The 24542-nt window shown below is 41.9% G+C and overlaps 1 protein-coding gene across 1 annotated transcript in view; it reads right to left on the reverse strand.

The window, feature by feature from the left end:
- LOC129338555 (uncharacterized) overlaps positions 1-24542 on the reverse strand; it is a 177061-nt gene that overhangs the window by 31732 nt on the left and 120787 nt on the right. Inside the window, exons 29-32 of the mRNA XM_054992877.1 lie at positions 21655-21960; positions 19682-19996; positions 16766-17071; positions 9441-9755 (exon numbers count right to left, since the gene is read on the reverse strand). Coding sequence (XP_054848852.1) covers positions 9441-9755; positions 16766-17071; positions 19682-19996; positions 21655-21960 — 1242 coding nt within the window. The remainder of the gene's footprint in view (positions 1-9440; positions 9756-16765; positions 17072-19681; positions 19997-21654; positions 21961-24542) is intronic.

Below are 24542 nucleotides of genomic sequence, written 5' to 3' on the forward strand. Positions count from 1 at the left end.
GTTTACAGAAGTCCCCCAGGCTGATTTAATTGGCTTTTGGCCACCTCAGTTCTGCTTTGCAAGATGTTCTTGTGTCTTCAGAAATTAAGGAGTATCCAACTCTCTAATTAAAGAGATCCAAACAGTTCCCCAACCACCTGATATCACACGTTGGGCGCCTCTTGATGAGAGACAGGTTTCGGACTGTAGCAGTCAGTCCTACCTGGCTATAATAGCCCTTAAAAACAGAAAGAAGCAGGAGAGCACATAAAAATGAGCCTCTGTCAGTCGCCATTGGATTTCTTTGGCCTATAAGTCTTCTCATTGGGTTTCCCCAAACCTTTGCATCCATTTTATCATTCATTTTATCATACATTATTATATTTTATCATACATTTTTCACTTGCTTCATTTGTGTCATATTTGCAATAGAATTTTTATATTTTTCGTAATAAATGGTTTGAATCTCCACTGATTAGTTCAAACTCTGTCTTCTCTCTTGATCTGCCACCTTCTTTGGATGTTTGTTCTTTAAGTTTGGCTACCATCTGATAATACATCAACCATGGAATATTTTTCCCTTGTGCTTGAATTTTCTGCCATATTTTTATATTTCCTTGCTTATCCATCATAAATTCATAATATGCACGATCAGTTCTGTTTCTTGTTATACCATCATAATAGGCATCTATTGGTGATGTTTTAAATCTTATTCTGTTTCTTCCCTTTATATACAAACAAAATCATTTATTGTTTTCTGCTACTTCTAGTCTTCTCATCTATATGAACAGGCAGCATTTGAAACAAAAATTTAAATGTTGGTAATGTAATCATTTTGACAGCAGAAATTCTCCCTAACCACAAGATAGTTTTTCCCATCTTTGCAGATCTTCAGTAATACTTGTCCAGACTTTTTTGATAATTGTCCTTATATAGTTATCAAATATTTTACTGGTTTTCTAGTAATAACACAGTCAATTATTTTTCCGATCTCCTCTTGTTCCTTTCTGGTGGTCAATGATAACATTATCTTAGTTTTCTTTTTATTCAGTTTATATCCAGAATACAATCCAAATCTTCCATTACATATTTCAGGGACATATTTGGTTTTATCACTGATATACAACAACATAATACACGTAACTATTCATTTTGTATGTTTCTTTACCTTCCTTTATTCCAACAACACTACTATCTTGTCTGATTCTTGCTTCTAAAATGTCTAGGGCAATAATAAACAATAATGGTGATATTGGAAATTCCTGTCGTGTTCCTTTTGATAATTTGATTTTCTCTGAGAGATAGCCGTTTAATAAAATTCTAGCTTGTTGATGCTTTGCATCCAATCTAAAGACAATTCATACTTTGTAATGCTTTCATAAGACATTTCCAAGAAACATTATCAAACATTTTGTCTGCATCCAAAAACATAAATGCCGTTTTTTCTCCCTTCCTTCTTGAATATCCTGTTGCATCATGTAGGTATCTAATGTTATCTCTCATATGTCTCTTTGGAACAAATTCGGTTTGATCTTCGTGTATTACATCTGAAATGAAACTGTTTGAATCTCTATAATTAGAGAAATGAATCTTCTTAATCTCTTTGCCACGATTGTTGTAAAAATTTTATAATCCACATTCAATAAGGAAATTAGTCTATATGATTGCAACGTTAATGGATCATTCTTTTTTTTTATATTATATATTCTCCTCTTACAAAATTGGTGGTATATTCTTCCTATCTTGTATCTCCTTCATTACTTCTTGCAAAGATATTGTTAATATAAATTCAAACCATTTGTAATAAATTGCCGTCAGTCCATCCAGGCGCAGCACTTTTCCTGCTTTTAATTTTTTGAATGGCTGAATTAATCTCTTGTGTTGTTATTACTTGATTCAGAATCTTTCTATGTTAGATGTAAATTCTTGGATAAATATTTCTACATCTTGCCAGTTTAGTATAGCAGTTAAGAGTGGCAGGACTCTAATCTGGAGAGCGGGGCTTGATTCCCCACTCCTCCACTTGTACCCAGCTGGGTGACCTTGGGTCAGTCACAGCTAGAGATGGGCACGATCCACATTACGAACATAAAAAAACCACGAAAATGATGATTGTGCGATCATGACCTGGCAGATCGTGATCAGCCATGGCCAACGATCCAGCGGACGGGAGAGGCCTGGATCGATCCAGCGGTCGAGAGAGGCCCTGGATCAATCCAGCAGTCAGGAGAGGTGTTCGGGCTCGATTTGGGGATCCAGACACTCAGGCACCAGCAATCTATTCCCCTGGCAACAGAGCCAGGGAAATGCATGAGCTCTGTTTGCCCTCCTTGATCAGCCTTTCCTTGATCAGCAGGGCTTCCTTCCAACCACAGAGCAGCAAAGCAGTCACAAGTTGGGAGAAGACACCCAGGGGAGGGAGGGGGTAGGGGATGTAGCCATGGGCACTCCAATCTCATCCCTGGAAACCCTGATAGGCAGCTCTGATGGCCAAACACAGACCTCCTGTGTTGCTGAATGGGACCCCATGCTTATAAATAGCCGTGATCTCCCAGGCTGGGTTTCACTTTCTGCTAGCAGTGGAGTGGGACAGAGCTCTTGCTTGCTACTTGCTAGCCTTTGGAGAGAGAGAGAGAGACTGAGAGAGTACAATTGTGCTTGGCTTTAGTGGATAGAGATCTATCTCCTCTGGTGCCAGGGCTGCTGCCTGGCTCTGGGGCCAAGCTCAGTGGGCACTTCGGCTGAGGGTTGTGTTTTCCACGCTCCACGATCCACGTTCAGGAACGGGATATGTTCGTTGCTGTTCGGGAATTCAGGATCGTGGCCTGAACCGAACCATGATCCTCTGGTTCTGTAATTTTTTTTGGTTTGTGCCCATGTCTAGTCACAGCTCTTGCAGAGCTTTCTCAGCCCCATCCACCTCACAGAGTGATTGTTGTGAGAATAATAATAGCAACACTGCTCTGAGTAGGTGCTAAATAGTCCTGAAGGGCAGTAAATAAATATCATCATCATTATTATTCAAATTATCTGAAACACAATCAACAATAAGCAGAGGTCCCATGTTGTTATTATTATTGCATTCTTCTTCCATAGTTGAGTGGTTTCTATTGCCAGATCTCTATATTTAATCATTTTTTCTTGTTCTTTTTCTTCGGCTCTGGCATCCCCAGGAATTGCAATGTCACTATGATGATGATGATGATGATGATTAACAACAACAACAACTTCCTTATAAAGATTTGAGAAAAAAATTATTTGCATGTTCATTTCTTGTTCTTTATGAACTACTTCATTAATTTTCCTGATTCCTGGTATTCTTCTTTTTTCTGTCTCTTTTCTTAAACAATACACCAAATATTTTCCAGGTTTATTTGTGGCTTCAAAATTTTTTTGTTTTAAGTATTTCAATTTTTTCAGGACTTCTTCTACTTCCAATAAATCCAATTGGTTTTTCAATAGCTTCATTTCCTTCCATTTTTCTTTGTTACCAGTAGTTTTATGTTCTTATTCCAACATCTTCAATTTATGAGTTATACTCTTTATAGCTCTGTTTTGCTCTTTTCTTTCTGGGAGCTATTGCTAGCAAAGTTCTTCTAAAATAAACTTTACTAGCTTCCCATACTGTTATTAGATTGATGTCAGTTGTGGTCGTCAACTTGAAATATTCTGTCAATTCTTTACCGAATTTTTGTACTACCTCTTCTTATAACAATAGAGTATCATTTAACCTCCCTCTCCTTTCTTTCTTGCTTCTGCTCTGCCAAATTAGCTCTATCAGATTACAGTCTGCCAAAGTCCTTGGAAAAATCTCTGCTTTTTCAACACTTGTAATTAGGCTTTAGGATACCCAACACATATATATTCTGGAATATGATTCATGTCTATCAAAAATATTAAAATTTCTTTCTTTTGGATATAGATATCTCCAAAGGTCTTCTAGTTCCAAGATATAGTTCCATATAACTGAATACACATTTAGGGAGATTTCTTCCCAGTTTTTTGAATCTATCTATTTTAGAGTCATGTCTCTGAAGAATAAGACCTCTCTTTCTTGGAAATCTAACAATACTTGGAAAAAAAATTCAAAGAATTCCTTTTTGGTGTTGTTAGGTGTGTATATTAACATCAATGTCCATACATGTACTTCAGGGAAACTGATCTTTAAAATCAAATATCTTCCATCTTCATCTTTGAGTTCTTTGAGGACCTCCAAACTCTGGTTATTAATGGTTGTTGTGGGTTTTCCGGGCTGTATTGCCGTGGTCTTGGCATTGTAGTTCCTGACGTTTCTCCAGCAGCTGTGGCTGGCATCTTCAGAGGTGTAGCACCAAAAGACAGAGATCTCTCAGTGTCACAGTGTGGAAAGGATGTAGGTCATTTGTATCTACTCAGGAGGGGTGGGGTTGAGCCGAGAAAGCATAACCTTCAAGCAGTATTCAGACCCACCCGAAAAATACAACAGATGCTACGATCAGCAAAAGACAGTAGAGACCCCCTCACCTCTGCAGGAGTATACCGTATACCCTGCAGCTGTGGACAAGTTTACATCGGGACCACAAAGCGTAGCATCCAGACAAGAATAAAAGAACATGAAAGACACTGCAGACTTGGACAACCTGAAAAATCAGCAGTGGCTGAACATAGCCTAACGCAAACAGGGCACAGTATCTTATTCCAGGACACCAAAATACTGGACAACACTTCCAACTACTTTGTCAGACTGCACAGGGAAGCCATTGAAATTCACAAACATAAGCAAAACTTCAACAGGAAAGAAGAAACCTTAAGAATGAACAGAGCATGGTTTCCAGTTCTGAAAAACACCAGGCTAACAAAACATTCTATCCCCGACAATAGCCCTGCAGAGAAGAATAGCACATCAAGTACCAATCCATATGCAAAAGAACCTCCTCAGGATACAGTGAAGCCTCCCGCCATTAGCATTCCACACCCTGGGAAACTCTTACAGGATGACTCAGCTCAACCCCACCCCTCCTGAGTAGATACAAATGACCTACATCCTTTCCACACTGTGACACTGAGAGATCTTTGTCTTTTGGTGCTACACCTCTGAAGATGCCAGCCACAGCTGCTGGCGAAACGTCAGGAACTACAATGCCAAGACCACGGCAATACAGCCCGGAAAACCCACAACAACCATCGTTCTCCGGCCGTGAAAGCCTTCGACAATACATCTGGTTATTAATATTTATATTTCTAGCATTTTTTTCTTCACTTGTGATAATGATGCATAATCTTGCCCAATTTTTTACAATTAAATAAATGTTTTTGGTCTTTTTTATATGAGTCTTTTGAATACAAACACTATCTGCTTTTAATTTCCTCAATTGATTGAAATTTCTCGATCTTTTACAGGGGAATTTATACCATTTAAATTCACTGAAATTATTTTAAATACATTCATTTTTCCTGTTAGTTTCTCTTCCCCACCCCTTTTCTCTTACTAACCACTCCTTCTTCCTCTTTGCTTGAGGGGCCTTTGTCTTCTGAACTTGAACCTTGATTGCTGTTCTCCATTTCTAGGTCTTGTAAAAATGGTTCCACTTCCACAACTGATGTTATTATTTTCTTGCCCTGTGCCAAGTATATTTCTAAGCCAAAAAGGATTTTCCAACAATATCTTATTTGTCTCTGCAGCAACACTCGCATCAAATTTTGCAATTCTATTAGTTTCCTTATTGTATTTGGCAGCAGATTCTGAAATATTTTTAGTTCTTTCCCTTTGATTTTCATCAGTTCATTTCTATGTTGTGAAAATATAGTATCCTTCAAATTTTTGTATGTAAAAGTAACCAATATAACTTGGGATACTTTTTCCTCTTTTGTATTTAGAGTTGATTCTGAAAATTTATTTAATCTCCAGAAAAACACCTTGCACTTTCAGATAATTCTGTACTAGCTTCCGGAATTCCTTCTCTAAATTCACGTCTCCAAATATTTCCGGAATTCCATGAAATCTTAAATTATTGCTCCCAAGTTTTATTCCCAAGATATCTATTTTCTGATCTTATGTCAGGAAGCTTGTCTGCAACTGTTTTACTGATTCTATTTGTCCTTGTACCTCTTTAAATTCTTTCTGTTGGTCTTTTATTTCTTGTATGCTTAGCTTGTTTTACTGGATTTTTAGGCTTATATCTTGCAGTCTAGTAGATTGTTCAGTCTATAAATTCCAGAGAGATTTCAGAGAGATTTTCTTATCAAATCGATAAGAAATCAAAATCAAATGTTAAATTGAATGTTATTATTATGTATTCTGATCTGTCTTCTATAAGTGACTTAAGATATCTTTGTTCTCTTGTGGAATTTCTTCACAATCTCCTTAATTTTCTGTATCACATCAGTAGATAAGGTCTGCAATTGCTGTGAAACGGGGGACGTTACTTTTTCCACTCTTATTTCAGTATCATCTTCTGGACAGAGTTCACTTCTAGCCTTTCTCATACCTTTTGCCATTCTCTTGAGCTTAAGCTAATCTCCTTTATCTTCTGATAGTTGCATACAATTTCTCCATATAAGAATATATTAAAACAATATACTTATGTATTCCATCAATCATAGGACAAAATTGCCAAACAATCACAATGTTTAAACACCTAGATCTTAACCTAAATCAATATATAGATTGTACTAGTTATTACTGGTTTATGTTACTTAATAAACACTCATCGATGGTTTTATCAGAATTCAATATTTGGTTAATACCAATAAAACTTACTTGAATTTCTTGTATTCATCCAAAAACACATCAACTTCCAACAAATAAATTGAGGGAGGGGGAACAGAAAAAGAGAATTCTGAAAAATTGTGTATGAATTCATTCTTCAACTTAATTCCTTCTTCAGACCAAAAATATATGAAAAAATAAGGAAGAAATTAAATGTTGAGTGTCGATTCATTTTTCAAGCCAGTAGGTGGAGATTATTAGTTCTAGCAGTTGAGACAATTAAGTTTACTCTTGGTTAACCAATGATATCAGAGTTTTGTCTATAACTTGCCAAAATGTTTAATGTTTGGGCATTTTTCCCCTCTCTTCAAGCCATGTAATAAAATAAAAAAAATGTAATAGAAACAGTTCTAAATGAACACTATATATTAAAAAAAGATGAGCTAATAAATGAATTTTGACTGAAGAATGGGCTTTATAGCTATAACTTTAAATCCTTCCTTGATGTAAGTAATTTGTAATCCAAAGTTAATCCAGTAAGCCAAACAGTTTGAATTCGGCTGCCATGTCCTTATTTCTTCTTGGAAAAAAAGAAAAAACTGACAGAACATAAAATTGAAACCAAGGGGAAAAGAAAGGAAAAAAGTAATGCCTAAAATTGCCTGAATCCTTCTTAGACAGCTCAGGCAGCAAAAGTTTACGAACTCTTTCTCCTGCATCTTAATTCATTTAAATTCTTTGTGTTGAAATGATGCAAGTGGCAAGCAGCCAGGCAACGAATAAGGGGGAAATCTAAAATATCTACAGCAGGTTAAGCTGTTAAAAACATTCCTTTTCTTTGCTGCCTCAGCCCCTAGCAAGAGGATATGAGCAGATTTTTCTCTTTTTCAGGAGCCAATCCTGAAATAAACTTTATCAGCACCATCAAAACTACCCATCTGAAATTAGGACAGCCTTTAAGTCCACTGTCTAAATGCACACAGTCACTATTGTGGGGCTCAAGCATACTGGAAGGTACACTTTCTGGCCAGCATAATGTAGTGGTTAGAGTGTCAGACTAGTATCTGGGAGATCTAGGCAGGCAAAAGCAGTACGGGGGGCTGTGAGGCTGCCCGCACCATTTGCCTGCCCCGCAGGACAGGGGGCGGCCTGCCTGCCTCGCACCCCGTGCCCTGCAGGGCAGACAAAAGGCAGCGCAGCCACCCACGCCATTCGCCTGCCCCACAGGACAGGGGGTGGCCAGCCGCCCCCTGTCCTGCGGGGCAGGCGAATGGCGCGGTCGGTCCCACAGCCCCCGTGCTGCCTTTTGCCTGTCCTGCAGGACAGGGGGTGTGTGGCAAGGTAACTGCCCCCTGTCCTGCGGGGCAGGCGAAAGGAAGCGCAGGGGGCTGTGAGGCTGCCCGTGCTGCTGCCTGCACCCTCTGGCAGCTGGCAGCTGCTCCCGGCGCCCCCTCCCTGGTGGCACTGGGGGCAAACTACCCCTCTGCCCCCCTCTTGATCTGGCCCTGGTTCCTGGATATGTTTAAAATAGTTCATTTAATTGTCTATCAAAATGCTGTGGTGAAACTGGAAACAATCTTCCCAGTGGCTTCTATTCCCAGTTAGGATCTGCAAACTTTTATCTTCATAAAAATAAACATAATACTTTTAAGATTAGTGTTCCAATTATTTTTGAAGCCCAAAGTCTAAATGTATGTCATTGCTTTTTACTTTTGTAAAGTTTTTATAACCCCCTTTCATCCAGACAGCAACCTAGAGCACAGCTTATAGTTCTTCTTTTGGATTCTTATGAGAGTTCTTAGAGAAGAGGAGGAAAAAAATGTCCTAGCACAGTCAAAAGAATGTACATTTGGTATATACAAATAATCTCAGCAGACTTATCTGGCTTCCGGCTACCTTCAATCCTATTCCTGATTTAATGTTTTTGTGTCTTTGGAACACTGGGTAGTCTTCAGCTCTTTTATTAAAAAGAACCAAATAAACCCCCAGATCTATCTGGCACAGCAATCTCTTTATCTTCTATCGATAAAGAGGCAGGCTCAGGTTGATTTGCCAACCCTGCCTGGCTGTAAAGCCCAGCAAACAGAACTAGCATGAGAGCCCATAGAAATGAGTCTCTCAATCAGCCACCGTCTTGGATCTAAGAGCTGGCTCATTGACCAAGACTGGAAACAGCTATCTGCACCACAAGTACTAAACTAAGTGGATCAGTTACAAATTCTAAATGACCCTGTGTATGAAAGAAGTAAATTATAGATGAACGAATGAGTAGTTTTGCTGTTTGATGGTAGTTGCTTAAATATAATAGAAGTTGTGGCTGCTAGACTTAACTTACTTTACACTTTCTGGTCTGCAAATTATGTTTCTGTGTTGCCTCCTGATATTACATTTTTGGAATTTTGCAGGTGCTGATTTTTTGCTATTTTCCCCATGCCATGACCCTTACATCTTTCAATAAAATGCCTCTGGGGTGCTCAATGTCTTGAGGTTACAACGAGATTCTTTGTTGCTAAAATAGGCAATTCTTAAGTTTTTTCTAGCAGATAAAATTAGGCAGGTATCATGATGAATTATGCCAATTCAGCCTTGCCCCCAAAGAACTGAAAGAGTGGCTATATATTTTTTTTTATGTAGCTGTGAACCGAGATCCAGAACGTAGAAACACTGGTTAATCAAACATGTACAAACAGTAGGATTTGTTTAAATGACTGCATTAAGCATTTGGTTTCCAGGACAAGAGTTTCCCACCTTCTAATATCTCCCCACCAATTACCTGAGCACACCACACCAGCATCATCTTGGTGTTGACAGTTATGGTCTCCCCAAGGGTTTTTCCGGCAGTCCTTGAGGGAAGATTCTGTTCCATCGCATTTGACATTGTCCAACCAGATGGGTCCCCTTCCTCTTCCAAAGTGAGCTCCCAGTGGTGCTGATACTGCTTTTCCACAGCCAAGTTCTCTGCACACAACTTGGGCACTGTTCATATCCCAGCCATCATCACACACAGTCCCCCACTCGTAATTGTGGTTCACTTCAACTCTCCCAGAGCACTCACTTAAACCGTCCACCAATCTGATTCCTCTTGGTTCTAGAATGGATAAAGGAACAGTCCATTCAGTCATCCCCTTGGCTCCTCATCGCTAGTCTATCTCAATTGTGGTGATGCAGTCAATTCAACTGAGGCTACTAAAATGAGTAGCTGGCTACAGTAGAGACAATGCAGAAGTAAAGAATGCAGCTGGCCGAATCCCAGAATAAATTCCTGTGTTCAAGTATTGAAAGTTCTAACTGGAAAAAGACTGTCTTTGAATAAGCATTTGTCCACTGCAAGCTGGCAAGTGCAATGTTAAAGAAGAAGTTTTCAGTAAACTATTAGGTATAATAATAGAATCACAGAATCATAGGTTTGCAAGGGACCTCTAGGGCCATCTAGTACAACCCCCTGCACAATGCAGGAACTTCACAACTACCTCCCCTACTGCCCTAGTGACCCCGGCTCCATGCCCAGTAGATGGCGAAACACCTCAAGAAAATTGCTACCTAACCCCAAGGTAGAGATTGGCTTTACCCCGGACATATAAGTAGGGCCACAAGAACCAAACACTAAGGCAACCCCTTCTGCCCTTCCCCTCATGATCTGCTCAGGTTCACAGAATCAACATTGCTGTCAGATGGCCACCTAGCCTCTGCTTAAAAACCTCCAAAGAAGGAGAGCCCACTATTATGTATTGAGCCTTGTGCTCAATAGTGATTGCAGCCAGCAATGATTTCAACTCAGAACAATGTCTTTATTGACAGCCAGAACAGACAGACAGCACAAGCTCAATGTGAGCCAAATATATACACACAAACCCCACCCCGCTAATACCCAATAACCAATAGTAACATGCACCCTTGAATACCATCATTTGCATTAACTATATACAATGTAACATATTTACAGAGCTGTAATTGGACTTTATTGTATATAGCGGATTGGATGCAGCAAGCAGAAAAACAGCCAATAGAAATGAGAGCTTCATTTCTAGGCTCAGACTGAAGCTGAGTCAATACATAACACTCAATGAACCAACAGACATTACGGACCTTGCTAAGCCTTAACTCAACCCAATACATAACACCCACCACCTCTCAAGGAAGCCTGTTCCACTGAGGGACCACTCTGTCAGGAAGTTCTTCCTAATGTTTAGCGGAAAACTCTTTTGATTTAATTTCAAGTCATTGGTTCTGGTCTGACCTTCTGGGGTACTGGAAAACATTCCATGCCATCCTCTGTATGGCACCCCTTTAAGTACTTGAAGATGGTTATCATATCACCTTTCATTCATCTTCTCTCCAGGATAAACATTCCAAGCTCCTTCAACCTTTCCTCATAGGACTTGGACTTCAGACCCCTCATCATCTTTGTTGCCCTTTTCTGGACACATTCCAGCTTGTCTATATCCTTCTTAAATTGCGATGCTCAAAACTGAACACAATACTCTAGATGAGGTCTAACCAGAGCAGAGTAGAGCAATACCATCACTTCTCATGTTCTGGACACTATGCTTCTGTTGATACTGCCCCAAACCGCATTTGCCTTTTTAGCTATCACATCACACTGCTGACTCCTGTTCAGTATATGTTCTACTAAAACTTCTAGATCCTTTTCAAACATACTACTGCCAAGACAAGTCTCCCCCATCCTATATTTATTGATTTTTTGTTCCTAAATGCAGAACTTTGCATTTATCTTTGTTGAAATTCATTTTATTTGTTTTAGCCCAGTTTTCCAGCCTGTCAAGATTGTCCTGTATCCTTGCTCTATCTGCAAATTTAATAAACAATTCCTCTATTCCTTCATCCAAATCATTTACAAAAATGTTGAACAGAACAGGTCCCAGGACTGAACCTTGAGGAACTCCACTTGTCACTCTTCTCCAAGAGGATGAGGCACCAGTAACTAGCACTCTTTGGGTGCGATCTGTCAGGCAGTTACAGATCCACCTAATACTAATAGGATCCAAACCACATTTTACCAAGTTGTCAACGAGGATATTATGTGAAATATAATAAAAATCCTGACTTGTTCTTGAGAAACCCATGCTGGCTCTTAGTAATCACTGCCATCCTTTCTAAATGCTCAAGGACTGATTGTTTGATGATTTGTTCTAAGATTTTTCAAGGTATAGATGTCAAGCTGATCGTTCAGTAGCTACCTGGATCCTCCTTTTTCCACTTCTTGAAGATGGGGACAACATTTGCCCACCAACAATTTTCTGGCATCTCCCCTGATCTCCAAAAATTCTCAAAAATAAAGGACAGAGGTTCAGAAATTACATCTGCTAGTTCTTTTAGTACCCTTGGTACTAATTCATCCGGCCCTGAGGACTTAGGCCGCTTTCACACGGCCATGCACCCAGAAGATCGCGCAAAACTCACGTCATAAAAGTGTCTTCCTAGTGCGATTTCCCAGCACAATCCCGTTTAATGGCACTTTTTCTGATGTCATCAGGTCATTAAAGGGGATCTTGCCAGGATATCATGCTAGGGAGATGCTTCATGCTGTGAGTTTGCACGATCTCCTGGGGAGTGTGTGAAAACAGCCTTAGTTCTATTTAAAGAGAATAGGTGTTTACATATTAGCTCTATGCTGATCCTAGGCTGTAATTTCCTTCCCCCATCATGTGTTCTGTTATTGTCGTGTTCAGCACCAACTCCCTCATAGGAGAAGACTGAGGAAAAGTAGGAATTGAGCAGTTCTGCTCTCTGTTCATCACCTCCCTGTCACTGCAATGAGCCTACCATGTCCTTGCTTTTTTCTTACTTTGAACATAAGCAAAGAACCCTTTTTTGTTGTTTTTAGCATCTCTTGCTAGCCTAAGCTCATACTGAGCTTAAACTTTTCTAATACTCTCCCTACAAGCATTAGTTATTTGTTTATATTTATCCTTGGTTATAAGGCCCTCCTTCTATTTTCTAAATGAGTCTTTTTTATTTCTCAATTCATTAGAAAGCTGTTTATGAGGCCCCCCAGGTTCCTTAAGCTTCTCCCGTTTTTCCTCCTCATAGGAATTGTTTGCGATTGTGCTTTCAGTATTTCAGTTTTAAGAAACTCCCTCCCCTCTTGAACTCCCTTCTCCTTAAGTATTTCTGACCATGCGATTCTACCCAGCATAGCTTTCAGTTTGTTAAAATTTGCTTTCCTGAAGTCCAACCTATATGTCTGACTACATACAACTTTTTCGTTCCCCAAAACTGTAAATTCCAAAATTACATGCTACTCAGGGTGCCCACTTACTATCACCTCATCAACCAGTCCTTCCCTGTTGATGAGTATCAATTCCAAGATAGCAGAAGCCCTTGTTTCCCTCTCTACTTTCTGAAAAATGAAGTTGTCAGCAAGACAAGACAGGAATTTTTTTTAACCTTTCATTTTTAGCAGATTTAGAGAGAAGCTACAAGTGACTTTCTTCATGTGGAGAACACTTGATTTATCTCGCAAGTTTACCTGGGAAGTGAAGTCCAAGTGGTCCTTCCCCTCTCTGTTAGAATCACTGCCTGAAGAGCCACGAGAGGGCTTTGTTTGGGGGCAGGCAGCTGCTACTTTCTCCCAGGATGTCCTGTGTGCTGCTTGCTCCTGGGGAGCTGCTCTAGAGAAACTGGCCGCAACAGTGTAAGGATCTGCTGCAGATTCTTCCACTGTTGCTGCAGCTGAAGCTTCACCAACATGGTTGCTTCCAGAGCAGCTCCCCGGGAGCAGGCAGCCAGCAGGATGCCCTGGAAGAAAGTAGCAGCTGCCTGCCCCCAAACAAAGCCCTCTTGTGGCTCTTCAGGCAGCAATTCTAACAGAGAGGGGAAGGACCACTCGGACTTCACTTCCCAGGTAAACTTGCGAGAAAAATCAAGTGTTCTCCACGTGAAGAAAGTCACTTGTAGTCACACCATTAGACTTTCACCAGATATGAAGATAATTGAAATCTCCCATGACCATTGTGTCCTGTCTCTTTGTCTACTTTGTAATTAGTTCTTGGAGTTTCTCATCCAAGTCCTCACTTGGTTTCGTGGTCTATACAGACCCCCACCACAGTGTCACTATTATTTCTTATTCTTTTTTATTTTTACCCAGAGACTCTCGACTGAATTTCCACGCTCAGTTACATTTATTTCCTCACAAGTATATACATCATTTACATATAATGCTACTCCTGCCCCCTTCCTTACTTGTTTATCTTTCTTGAACAAGTTGTATCCCTCAATCGTAGTATTCCAGTTGTGGGTGTCATTCCACTGAGTTTCAGTAATGCCTTTTATGTCATAGTCCCCTTCCTATATGAGAACTTCAAGTTCCTCCTGCTTGTTTCCCATACGCTGTGCATTAGTGTAGAGAGACATTGTAAACCATGAGTTATATGCCCTGAGGATTTTGTTTCTGTGTTTACCGGCAAGCTAATGTTTCCTAGGATATGTTCCACTCCCTGCAGGTCTTCCATGTTCCCTTCTCCAGTTACAGGTTTTGAGTTTTTGTCTGTCTCTCCACAGGATTTAGTTTAAAGCCCTCCTTATCAGGTTTGCAAGGCTCTTACCAAACACATTTTCCTACCCTTGTGAGGTGCAAACCATCTCTAGATAGAAGAGCTTAATCTCAGAAGCGTAAGCCAGGTCCAAAAACCCAAACTTCTCCTGATCTATGTAGCCAGTTACGTATTTGCAGCATTCTTCTTCCCCTTCCTAAACCATTGCCTATGACAGGAAGAACTGATGAAAAAGCAACCTGTGCTCCCAGATCTTAACCTTTTTACCAAGAGCCACATATACTTTTTTAATGCGTTCTGGACTGTGCCGGGCAATATCATTTGTTCCCACATGTAACAGGAAGAAAGGATAATAATCTGTGGGTTTGATAAGTCTTCCTATCCTTTCTGTTGCATTCTGGATGCATGCATACCTCTCAAGATGACAAGTCCAGATGGCACACTTTACCCTCTACCCCTCTCAGTAGGGAGTCCCCAATTACCAGCATGTGCCCTTTTCTATATTGAGGAATGGAAGCTTGAGTCCTCTCTAGAGATGGGCACGATCCGCATTAGGACCATAAAAACCCCATGAAAATGGCAATTGCATGATCATTATCTGGCAGATCGTGATCATCCACGGCCAACAATCCAGCGGTCAGGAGAGGCCTGGATCGTGGCATTTGGGCTCGGTTTGGGAATCCAGACACTCAGGTGCCAGCAATCTATTCCCCTGGCAATGGAGCCAGGGGAATGCCTGGGCTCTGTTTGCCCTCCTTCTGTCGCCCTGGAAACCTGAATGGAGGCCCAGTTTTCCTTGATCAGCAGGGCTTCCTTCCAACCATGGAGCAGCAAAGCAGTTGGGAGAAGACACCCAGGGGAGGGAGGGAGAAGGGGGTGTTCTGTAGCCATGGGCACTCCAATCTCATCCCTGCAAACCCTGATAGGCAGCTCAGATGGCCAAAAACAGATGGCCAAACACAAACACAGATGCTGCCGGCATCACCCACCGTTCCTGTATCACTGAGAGCAGTGGGGCACCCCTCCACTGTGGCCTCCACACTCCACGGTTCGGGTTCAGGAACGGGAGATGGTTGTTGCTGTTTGGGAAATCAGGATCGTGGTCTGCACCAAACCACGATCCTCTGGTTCAGTAATTTTTTTTGGTTTGTGCCCATGTCTAGTACTCTCATCCACAGGGGACTGAGAAGTTTCTTTCAAGGTTTGAGGAGTCTGAGGGAGTAGCTCTTGATCCAGAGGTCTAGAATCAATATCTATAGGGAGATCCTGGAACCAATTTCTCAGCATCAGAGGCTCAAAATGTCTCCTAATTATCCTGCTCCTGTGGGTTACTTTCTTCCATGTGCCCGCCTCTTGTATTGGTGCTTCTCCAAATCCTGAAATACCTTTCCCTCCTCCTCCAAATCCTGATATCTCCTTCCCTCCTCCTCCTGTTGCCCTCAGAAAAGTGCTTCATGTGTTCTGTGCATGTACTCTTCACCTTCCCTTATTAAACTGAGTGTGGACAAGCGTGCCTCAAGTCACTTTATCTTCTCCAGTACAGCTTACCCTTGCTGCAAGTGTAGCTGCTGTTACTCTCAGGTAAGAATACAAACATGCCACAGACTGTATATGCCACTGCCTCAGCTTGCTCACTTGCCATATTGCTGTAATCTATTTCAAAGGTGGTTCACATTTTATAGTACTTCCCTGATAATTCCCCAGTCAAACTGCCTCAGATGACTAGTTGTGAAAGGTTGGCAGAAACAACTTGGACCACTTTACAGCAGGCCCTGCGTACTCACCCCCCCCCCCAAACACTGTCCTCCCACACAGGAACCTCAGCAAATTCCCCCAGCAGTTAAGGGAGGCAACAGAAAAAGGCTCACTGCTCCAGCAATTCTCTTCCCTGCTCCCTCTCAAAGCCCAGATAGCTGTGATGTGCCTCTGGTGAGGAGGAGCCTAATTCAATTCAAGGCTCACTCAATAGAGGGTGGGACCAGCAGTATTATTTCTCTGTCTCATACTGATTTACTCAAAAACGTCAATGTAAGAATTCCTGAAATCGTGTATTCAAAATGTTCTGAAGACATAAAAAGCTCTATTGTTAAACCCCACCCCCAACCTACACACATCAAATAAGAGAAAACAAGTGCAGACCCACAATGACTCATGGGGGATATCTCATTTCTCTCTCCTCCACCACGTTTCCCTCCTCATACCACTCCCTTTCTTCTCTCCTTCCAATCCACCATTGTCTGCTCCTCATCTTCTCTTTTCTCCACTGGGCAGCATCTCCCCTATACACCAATTGCATGGAGCCGGCTGAGCCAGGCCTAGTTGAATGGTGGAGAACCTGATCCAAGGGACTGGGCAAGCTTCACCCTACAATTAGATCTCTATTTAAATCAACCCATAGAAAACCCATGCTTTTCTAAGCATTTAACAATTAATCCTGCGATTATGTTTCTGTAATAATCTTCAGAAATTTTTCTGGGTTTGTCAGACTTACTGTATGAAACATGGATCCAATCTTGATCCCAGGGACTGTGCAACCTTGACTCTACAACTAGTTCCCTTTTTAAATCAACCCATAGAAAATTACCTGAGCACTCTACACTTGCGTCCCTCCTGTGGTCACAAGTGTGCTCTCCCCAGGGACTTTTTAGGCATTCCCCAAGGGCTGTTTCATTTCCTGTGCAGTCAACTCTGTCCAGCCAGATGGTTCCCGATCCTGGGCCATAGTGTGCTCCACCGAATGCTGATAAGGCATCTCCACACTTCAGTTCTCGGCACACGACTTGGGCATCTTGTATATCCCAGCCATCATCACAAACAGTTCCCCACTGCTCATTGTGATACACTTCGACCCTCCCCGAGCAGCGATTTGAGCCATTCATTAGCCGGAGATCTGATGAGACAGAAAAAGTTAAACACACACATAGAATAAGTCCACAAGGTATTATCTTGACCTCACATAGCGTGACACGCACTATACAATTTATTCCGTTTGACTCAGATTGGTAACAGCACCACAAGTCCTGAAGTAAATAAATCAGTTACAAATAGTGAATGATCCTGTGTATGAAAGAAGTCAATTCCTGGTGAATGAATGAATGAATGAATGAATGAATGAATGAATGAATGAATGAATGAATTGATCGATCGATCGATCGATCGATCGATCGATTAATGGAAAAGTGTTCCTGACCAAATTTAAAGAAATCCAGCCTCTCTCTTTCTCTATCTTAAAAAAGCAGGTCAAAACTTTCATTAGCTGCTGTAGCTGTTAATGTACACTGGGGCCAGAGATGTGACAAGACAGGCTATGAATGGCAATTCCAAAGCTCCTTCACTTGACGATTTCCTTGCCTGGATGAGAGCAAAAGAATTCACAAAAGCATACTCTAGGTAAGTATGTATTTCCAGAATTCTCATGCCTTTTGGGAAAATCATGAAAGTGATCATGAAAGCCACTATGAGTCCTTAGATAAAGATGTTTATTGGGCCTTCTCATGTACAGAATAAATCTAAGATATTCATGATTAGAAAAGTTATGCTGGGTCTTTGGGCCCTGAAGGGAAACTTGCCCTCAGAATGTTGTACCCATCATCTGCCCATCTGAGTGGCATTATGGTGGTGTATGAATATATCAGTCATGTGGCCATGGCTGATTTGCTGAAATGAAGGATACCAGAGAAATCACAGTGTAAATAGCAGACTGACAAAGAAAACCACTGTGAAGTACAGTGCTTCCCAAATAGACACAAAATGGGAAAGGTATGGTACTAAAAAAATTTCTCTTTATTTGGAAAGTGCTAAGAGCCTCGTGGCACAGAGTGGCAAGCTCCAGTACTGCAGCCCAAGCTCTGCTCATGATCTTAGTTCAATCCTGGCAGAAGCTGGGTTCAGATACCCGGCTCAAGTTTGATTCAGCCTTCCATTCTTCTGAGGTCAGTAAAATGTGTACCCAGTTTCCTGGAGGTAAAATGTAGATGACTGGGGAAGGCAATGGCAAACCACCTCGTAACAGAAGTCTACCAAGAAAACATCGCGGTGCGATGTCCCCCCATGCGTCAGTAATGACTCGGTGCTTGCACAGGGGGACTACCTTTACCTTTTACATTTCACAGTGCTATTCAATGTCATTGAATATATAAATCTTCATCATGTTCTGAGTAAATTGGACGACAGTGGCCTGGAGTCTAGAAAGGTTAGATGGATAGGGAACTGGCTGGATAGCTATGCCTAAAGAATTGTTATCAATGGTATCACATCTGATTAGAGGGATGTGTCCAGTGGAATGCCACAGAGCTCAGTTCTGGAACCGGTGCTTTCAATCTTTTTATAAATTGTCTGTACGAGGGTGAAAAGGGATTCCTCATTAAATTAGCAGATGACTCCAAACCTTGAAGACAGGGATACAATTCAACAGAAGATCTTAATCTGTACAACCCGGTTTGATTCCCCCACTTCTTTGCATGAATCCAGCTGGATGACCTTGAGTCAGGGCCAAGCTCCACATGACGAATGACACTTGAACGGCAAGTGGATTGAGTGGAGGGCAAGTGAACAGGGAGAAATACACTTGCTGTTCAAGTGTCATTCGTCATGTGTAGCTTGGCCCTCAGTCACAGCTTTTCAGATCTCTCTCAGCCTCACCCACCTCACAAGGTGCTTTTTGTGAGTATAATAATAATACACTTTGTAAACCACATTCAGTGGGCATTAAGTGGTCCTGAAGGGTGGTATATAAATTGAATGTTATTATTATTATGTTATTATTACACTTCTGGGGAGCAGTGTGTGTGAAGAAGATCTTGGGATGCTGGTGGATGGCATGCTAAATATAAGCAATCAATGTGATGCAGCAGCAAGAAAGGAGAGTGAAACCTTGGGGTGTATGAACAAAGGCATAACATTGAAACCACAGGATGTCATTGTCCCACTATATACCACATTGGTCAGGCCCCACCTGGAGAATGGTTTGCAGTTCTGGAGGCTTCATTTCAAAAAGGATGTGAATAAATTGGAACAGGTGCAGACGAGAGCAACCAGGATGATCAGGGGCCTGGAGACCAAGCCCTGTGAGGAAAGACTGATGGACTTGGGAATGTTCAGTTTGGAGAAGAGGATGCTGAGGGGAGACATGACTGCTCTCTTTAAGTATTTAAAAGGCTGTCACTTAGAGGAGGGAAGGGAGCTGTTCCTGTTGGCAACAGAGGATAGGGTTCACAGTAAACTAGAGGACATATACTAGTCAGGGATTTTTTAGGCTTTTCCTGTATTGGCAAGGGGGTAGACTGTCTTTAAGACCCCTTCCAACCCTATGATTCTAAATTGGTGAAAGAACTGAAAGTGTAGCTATTTTTTTAAATAGAACTATTCACCTAGAACCAGAATATGGAACAAATGATTAATAAAACAGATACAAAAGGTAGGATTTTTTTAAATGTTGGCATTAAATTGTCAATTTCCAGAACCAGAATTTATCATCCTCCAGTACCTGCGTACCACTTACCTGAGCACACAACACCAGCATCATTTTGGTGTTGACAGTTATGTTCTCCTGAAGGGTTTTTCCGACAGTCCTTGAGGGAAGATTCTGTCCCATCACATTGGAAATTGTCCAGCCAGATGCGCCCACTTCCTCCTCCAAAGTTACCACCACGTGGAGCTGATACTGCGTTTCCACAGCCAAGTTCTCTGCACACAACTCGGGCACTGTTAATATTCCAGTTATTATCACACACAGTCCCCCATTGGTCATTGTAGAGCACCTCAACTCTCCCAGAGCACCTGTGGGAACCATTCACCAATCTGATTTCCTTTGGGTCTGGAATGGATAAATGGATAGTCAGTTCAATCTTCTCCATGGCTTCTCATCTGTTTTCTTTACAAGTTGTGAGGATGAAATCCATTCAACTGAGATTACTGAAATGAGTAGCTGGCCACAGTAGAAGTAATGCTGAAGTAAAGCATGCAGCTGGCTTAATCCCAGACAAACTTCCTGTATTCATGGCTTGAAAGATCTGGGGAGGGGGCGTGAGGAGAAAGGTTGATTCTTTTTGCATAAGCCTCTGTCTACTGCAAGGTAGGCCCATTCCACACCTCTTTAATGAAACGGTTAAGTAACCGAATGCTGCCAGCTTTCCCCCTTGACACCAAACATCTCCATTTTCAAAACGGTAGCAGGCTGTTTGGCTTCTGTTTTTGGGGGGTCTTTTTGGGACCACAGAAATGTGCATTCTCAGAAAAGGCACTGATAAAAGTGAAGCCAAATTACCTCCTATCGTTTGGAAAACAGAGACATCTGGCGTCAAGGCGAAAAGTGGGCAGCGTTTGGTGAGTGGGCCATCCTTTAAGGACGCGTGGAAAGGGCCATGGTAAGTGTAACCCCATATGATCTTTAGTAAAGCTATTATTTCTTTCCCTCACACTGATCTGTTGTAAAGTGTTAAGTTCATATTTTTAAAATGTTCCAAAGGGATAAAAAGGTATATTATTCATCTTTACTCCCTAAAGGCAATAATGAAAATGTTTCTCCGATGAATGTTTATGGTTGGAAGATTTTTTTCTTAAATGACTATCAATGGCTTTTTAACCGGTTATTGTCTGGTAGTTTTTGTTCATATTCCACTGGTAGAGTGGGATTGAACAAAAGTGTTGTGGGCATTCCAGTGTAGCCGGTCTGTGGGAACTAGTGGCTGAAAAGAAGTCTGAAGAGACAGCTCTCTATATACAATCTCCTTTTTGCAGTAACTCATGATTCTGTAAATGCTGAAAAAAATGTAAGTAGCTTTGTTTGACCAAAGCAAATCCCCCCCCCCCAAAAAAAAGCCATGAAGAAACTTTTCATAGGACCAACCAAAATTGCACTTTTTTTTTGCAAGTATTCAGGCTCTCTAGGCTGAATTTTCTTTCTAAAGGAGAGTGAGATAAAAATTATGGTGTGGTCTTTTGTCTTGCCAGCACTCTGTGTGAAATGTGTACATTTGAAATGGTGCTTGTGTTGATTGTTCCCCTGGACTTCTCAGGTGAAAAATAAGGAGGTACCCACTGAAAATCCTAATTCTTCACCAAGAAGAGCACAAAGGTCTGTTAAAAGGCTCCTAGCAGTGGGACGATTGGAGGGCACTTTTTCTATTGTCTTATCATTGAAAGCATCCAGTCTGATGAAGAGCTCTAGAAATCTTGATAGCTTGCGTATAGTTTTGTACCTGTTTGTTTGACCCTAATAAGAGATGTTACATGGCATCTGATTTTGGTAAAAAGGACAGTACTGTTTTTCTTCGGGTTGGACAAGGATTCTTGCTATTATTTTTGTGTAACACACAGCTTCCTTCAGATGACTTCCACCTGCCTTTTAGCCAGAAAATTTTCCATGGTATTCAGACTTACTGTATGAAATATGAATCTGATCTTGATCCTAGGGACTGTGCAAGCTTGACCTTACAACTAGTTCCCTAATCAAATCAAGCCATACAACATTACCTGAGCACGCCACACTCGCATCCCTCCTGTGGTCACAAGTATGCTCTCCCCAGGGACCTTTTGGGCATTCTCTGAGGGCCATTTCATTTCCTGTGCAGTTAACTCTGTCCAGCCAGATGGTTCCTGATCCTGGGCCATAGTGTGCTCCACCGAATGCTGATAAGGCATCTCCACACATCAGCTCTTGACACACAACTTGGGCATCTTGTATATCCCAGCCATCATCACAAACAGTTCCCCACTGCTTGTTGTGATACACTTCCACCCTTCCTGAGCAGTTGTTGGAGCCATTTATTAGTCGGATAGCTGATTAGATAGAAAAGGTTAAACACATACATGGAATAAGACCACTAAGCATTCTCTTGACTTCACATAGAGACATACACTACACCACTTATTGTCTGGAGTAACCAGGGATATTTTTCTGGGAAAAGAGGTGGTGGAACTCAGGACAGCATAATGATGTCACTTTGGGTCAGTTGGAACAAGGGGGGAGTTTTTTAAAGTTTAACTCACCCTTGGTGAAAATGGTCACATGGCTGGTGGCCCTGCCCCCTGATCTCCAGACAGAGGGAGTTTAGATTGCCCTCCGCACCACTGCATGGAGGGCAATCTAAATTCCCCTGTGTCTGGAGATCAGGAGGCAGGTCCACCAGCCATGTGACCATTTTCAAGAGATGCCAGAACTCCGTTCCACCACGTTCCTGCTGAAAAAAAGCCCTGGGAGTAACACTCTTGTACACTTTTTAACAAAGACTGGAAACAGATACCTTCACCACAGTTCATAAACTAAGTGGATCATTTAAAACTAGAAACAAAGCCTGTTGTGGGGAAGAAATACAACGGGTTCTAGAAAGGGGAGAGTGGGCCGGCAGGCATTCACTCCTCCTCCATCACTGATCCCAACCAGTAAAGGAGGGGGATAGGCATTGCCACCTGCTCTACAACTGATCTCAGCAACATGAAGGGGCAGTGGGCTTTGCAACCTGCTGCATGTCTGATACAGACCCGGTAAAGGGGGTCAGGCATTGCCACCTGCTCAGCTCCTGATCCCAGCTGAGTGAAGGGAAAATAGGCATTGCCTTCTGCTCTGCTTTGTAATTAATGAAGGTATTTAATAGAGTGTAATTGATTTGTAGTTCCTGACTGGCATTGCTTCGTTTCCATTGAATTGACTGGGTCGTGGATGCAAGCTATACATGTGGTGACCATCCAGATATGACACTATTGCCTGATGAAGTCTTGACCATGGAACAGGTATTGGAAATTTTGCTGGCTGCAACCCGTAGCTGAGGAACATGCCCAGCTATACTTTCAAGTAGTGTTCTAGATTAGAAGGTCACCCCCCTGCCCCACTGGGCCATTGTGAAATAGGATTGAAGAAATAAGACTCTATTGACCCATGAAACATATGTTTGGAGTACAGAAGGATTGAAGCAAAGAAGAAACAGAATTTATTGATTTATGAACTTTCTGCATTAGAGGACCAGATTGTATTGCATTGTATTTAAAAGTATATGGATTGCTCATCTTATGCACTTGTTTGAGCACTTTAGCACTTTAAGCATTTAAAATACATATACATTTGTATTTACTTGAACTACTTCTTTTCACTGGTTTTCTCTTGTGTTGTTGACACTTTTGTAACCAGTGTGCACATTTGGTTGCTTTTGCTGTACCTGATCCCAGCTGGGTGAAGGGAGGTGGGCATTGCTACCTGTTTCCTGCTGGGTGAAGGGAGGAGAAATGGGCTTTGCTCTGTGCTCCATTCCTGATCCCAACTGGGTGAAGGGGGTGCGGGCACTGCCATCTTCTCTGCTCCTGATTCCGGCAGGTTGAAGGGGGGTAGAGATTGCTGCCTACTTGGTGCCTGATACTGACAGGGTGAAGATGGGGTGGGCATTGCTGCCTGCTCAGTGCCTTATTACAAGGAGTTTGACCTCGGAATACAAGTCGTGCCGAGGCTGGATTGAAGGACTTGTGTTTGGATGGTGCTAATTATGCATTTGCACTTTACAATCTAGTGCAATATTAATATGTCAGCACTTAGAGCACTGAGCACTTTATTGATTGCCAATGGGATTTGAGGACGCCTGTATGAATGTTATTTTCTGACTGAACAATCAGTGGTATAATTGTTACATGTGGTATAGTTCATTAATTATACGCATGTTAAGTAGTAAATATTAAATTTTGAGGATATTGTTAATACGCGGATAATATTTTATTCTTGGTTGCTGCTTACTTACTGCGTTGCTCTACCTTGCTGTTAACTGCTCATAATACCAGCTTGGTTAAGGCAGAGAGTGGGCATAGCCACCTGCTTCGCTCCTGATCCCAGCTGGGTGAAGGAGGGTGGGCATTGCCACCTCCTTCGGTCCTAATACCTGCTGTGTTAAGGCAGGGATGGGTACTGTAATCTGTTCAGCTACTATTGCCAGTTGTGATAAGGAGTGTGTATTCCCACCTGCTCTGCTCCTAATACCAGCTGAGTTAAGATGGGGAGTGTACATGGCCACCTGCTCTACTAATACCAGCTCAGTTATGACAGCGGTGGGCATTGCCACCTGCTTTGCTCCTAATAACAGCTGGGTTATGGTGGGGGTGAGCATTGCCAATTGCTCCTCTCCTATTACTGGCTGTGTTAAGGCTGAAGATGGGCATTGCCACCTGCTCTGCTCCTTATAACACCCTGATTAAGGCAGGGGCCAGCATTATCACCTACTCCACTCCTGATCCCTGCTGGTGAAGGGGGGGCTGGCATTGCCACCTGCTCCGCACCTAATACCAGCTGGGTTATGGTGGGGGTGAGCACTGCCAAGTGCTCCTCTCCTATTACTGGCTGTGTTAAGGCTGGAGATGGGCATTACCACCTACTCCACTCCTGA

The sequence above is a fragment of the Eublepharis macularius genome, chromosome 12 (genome assembly GCF_028583425.1).
Source record: "Eublepharis macularius isolate TG4126 chromosome 12, MPM_Emac_v1.0, whole genome shotgun sequence".
NCBI lineage: Eukaryota > Metazoa > Chordata > Lepidosauria > Squamata > Eublepharidae > Eublepharis > Eublepharis macularius.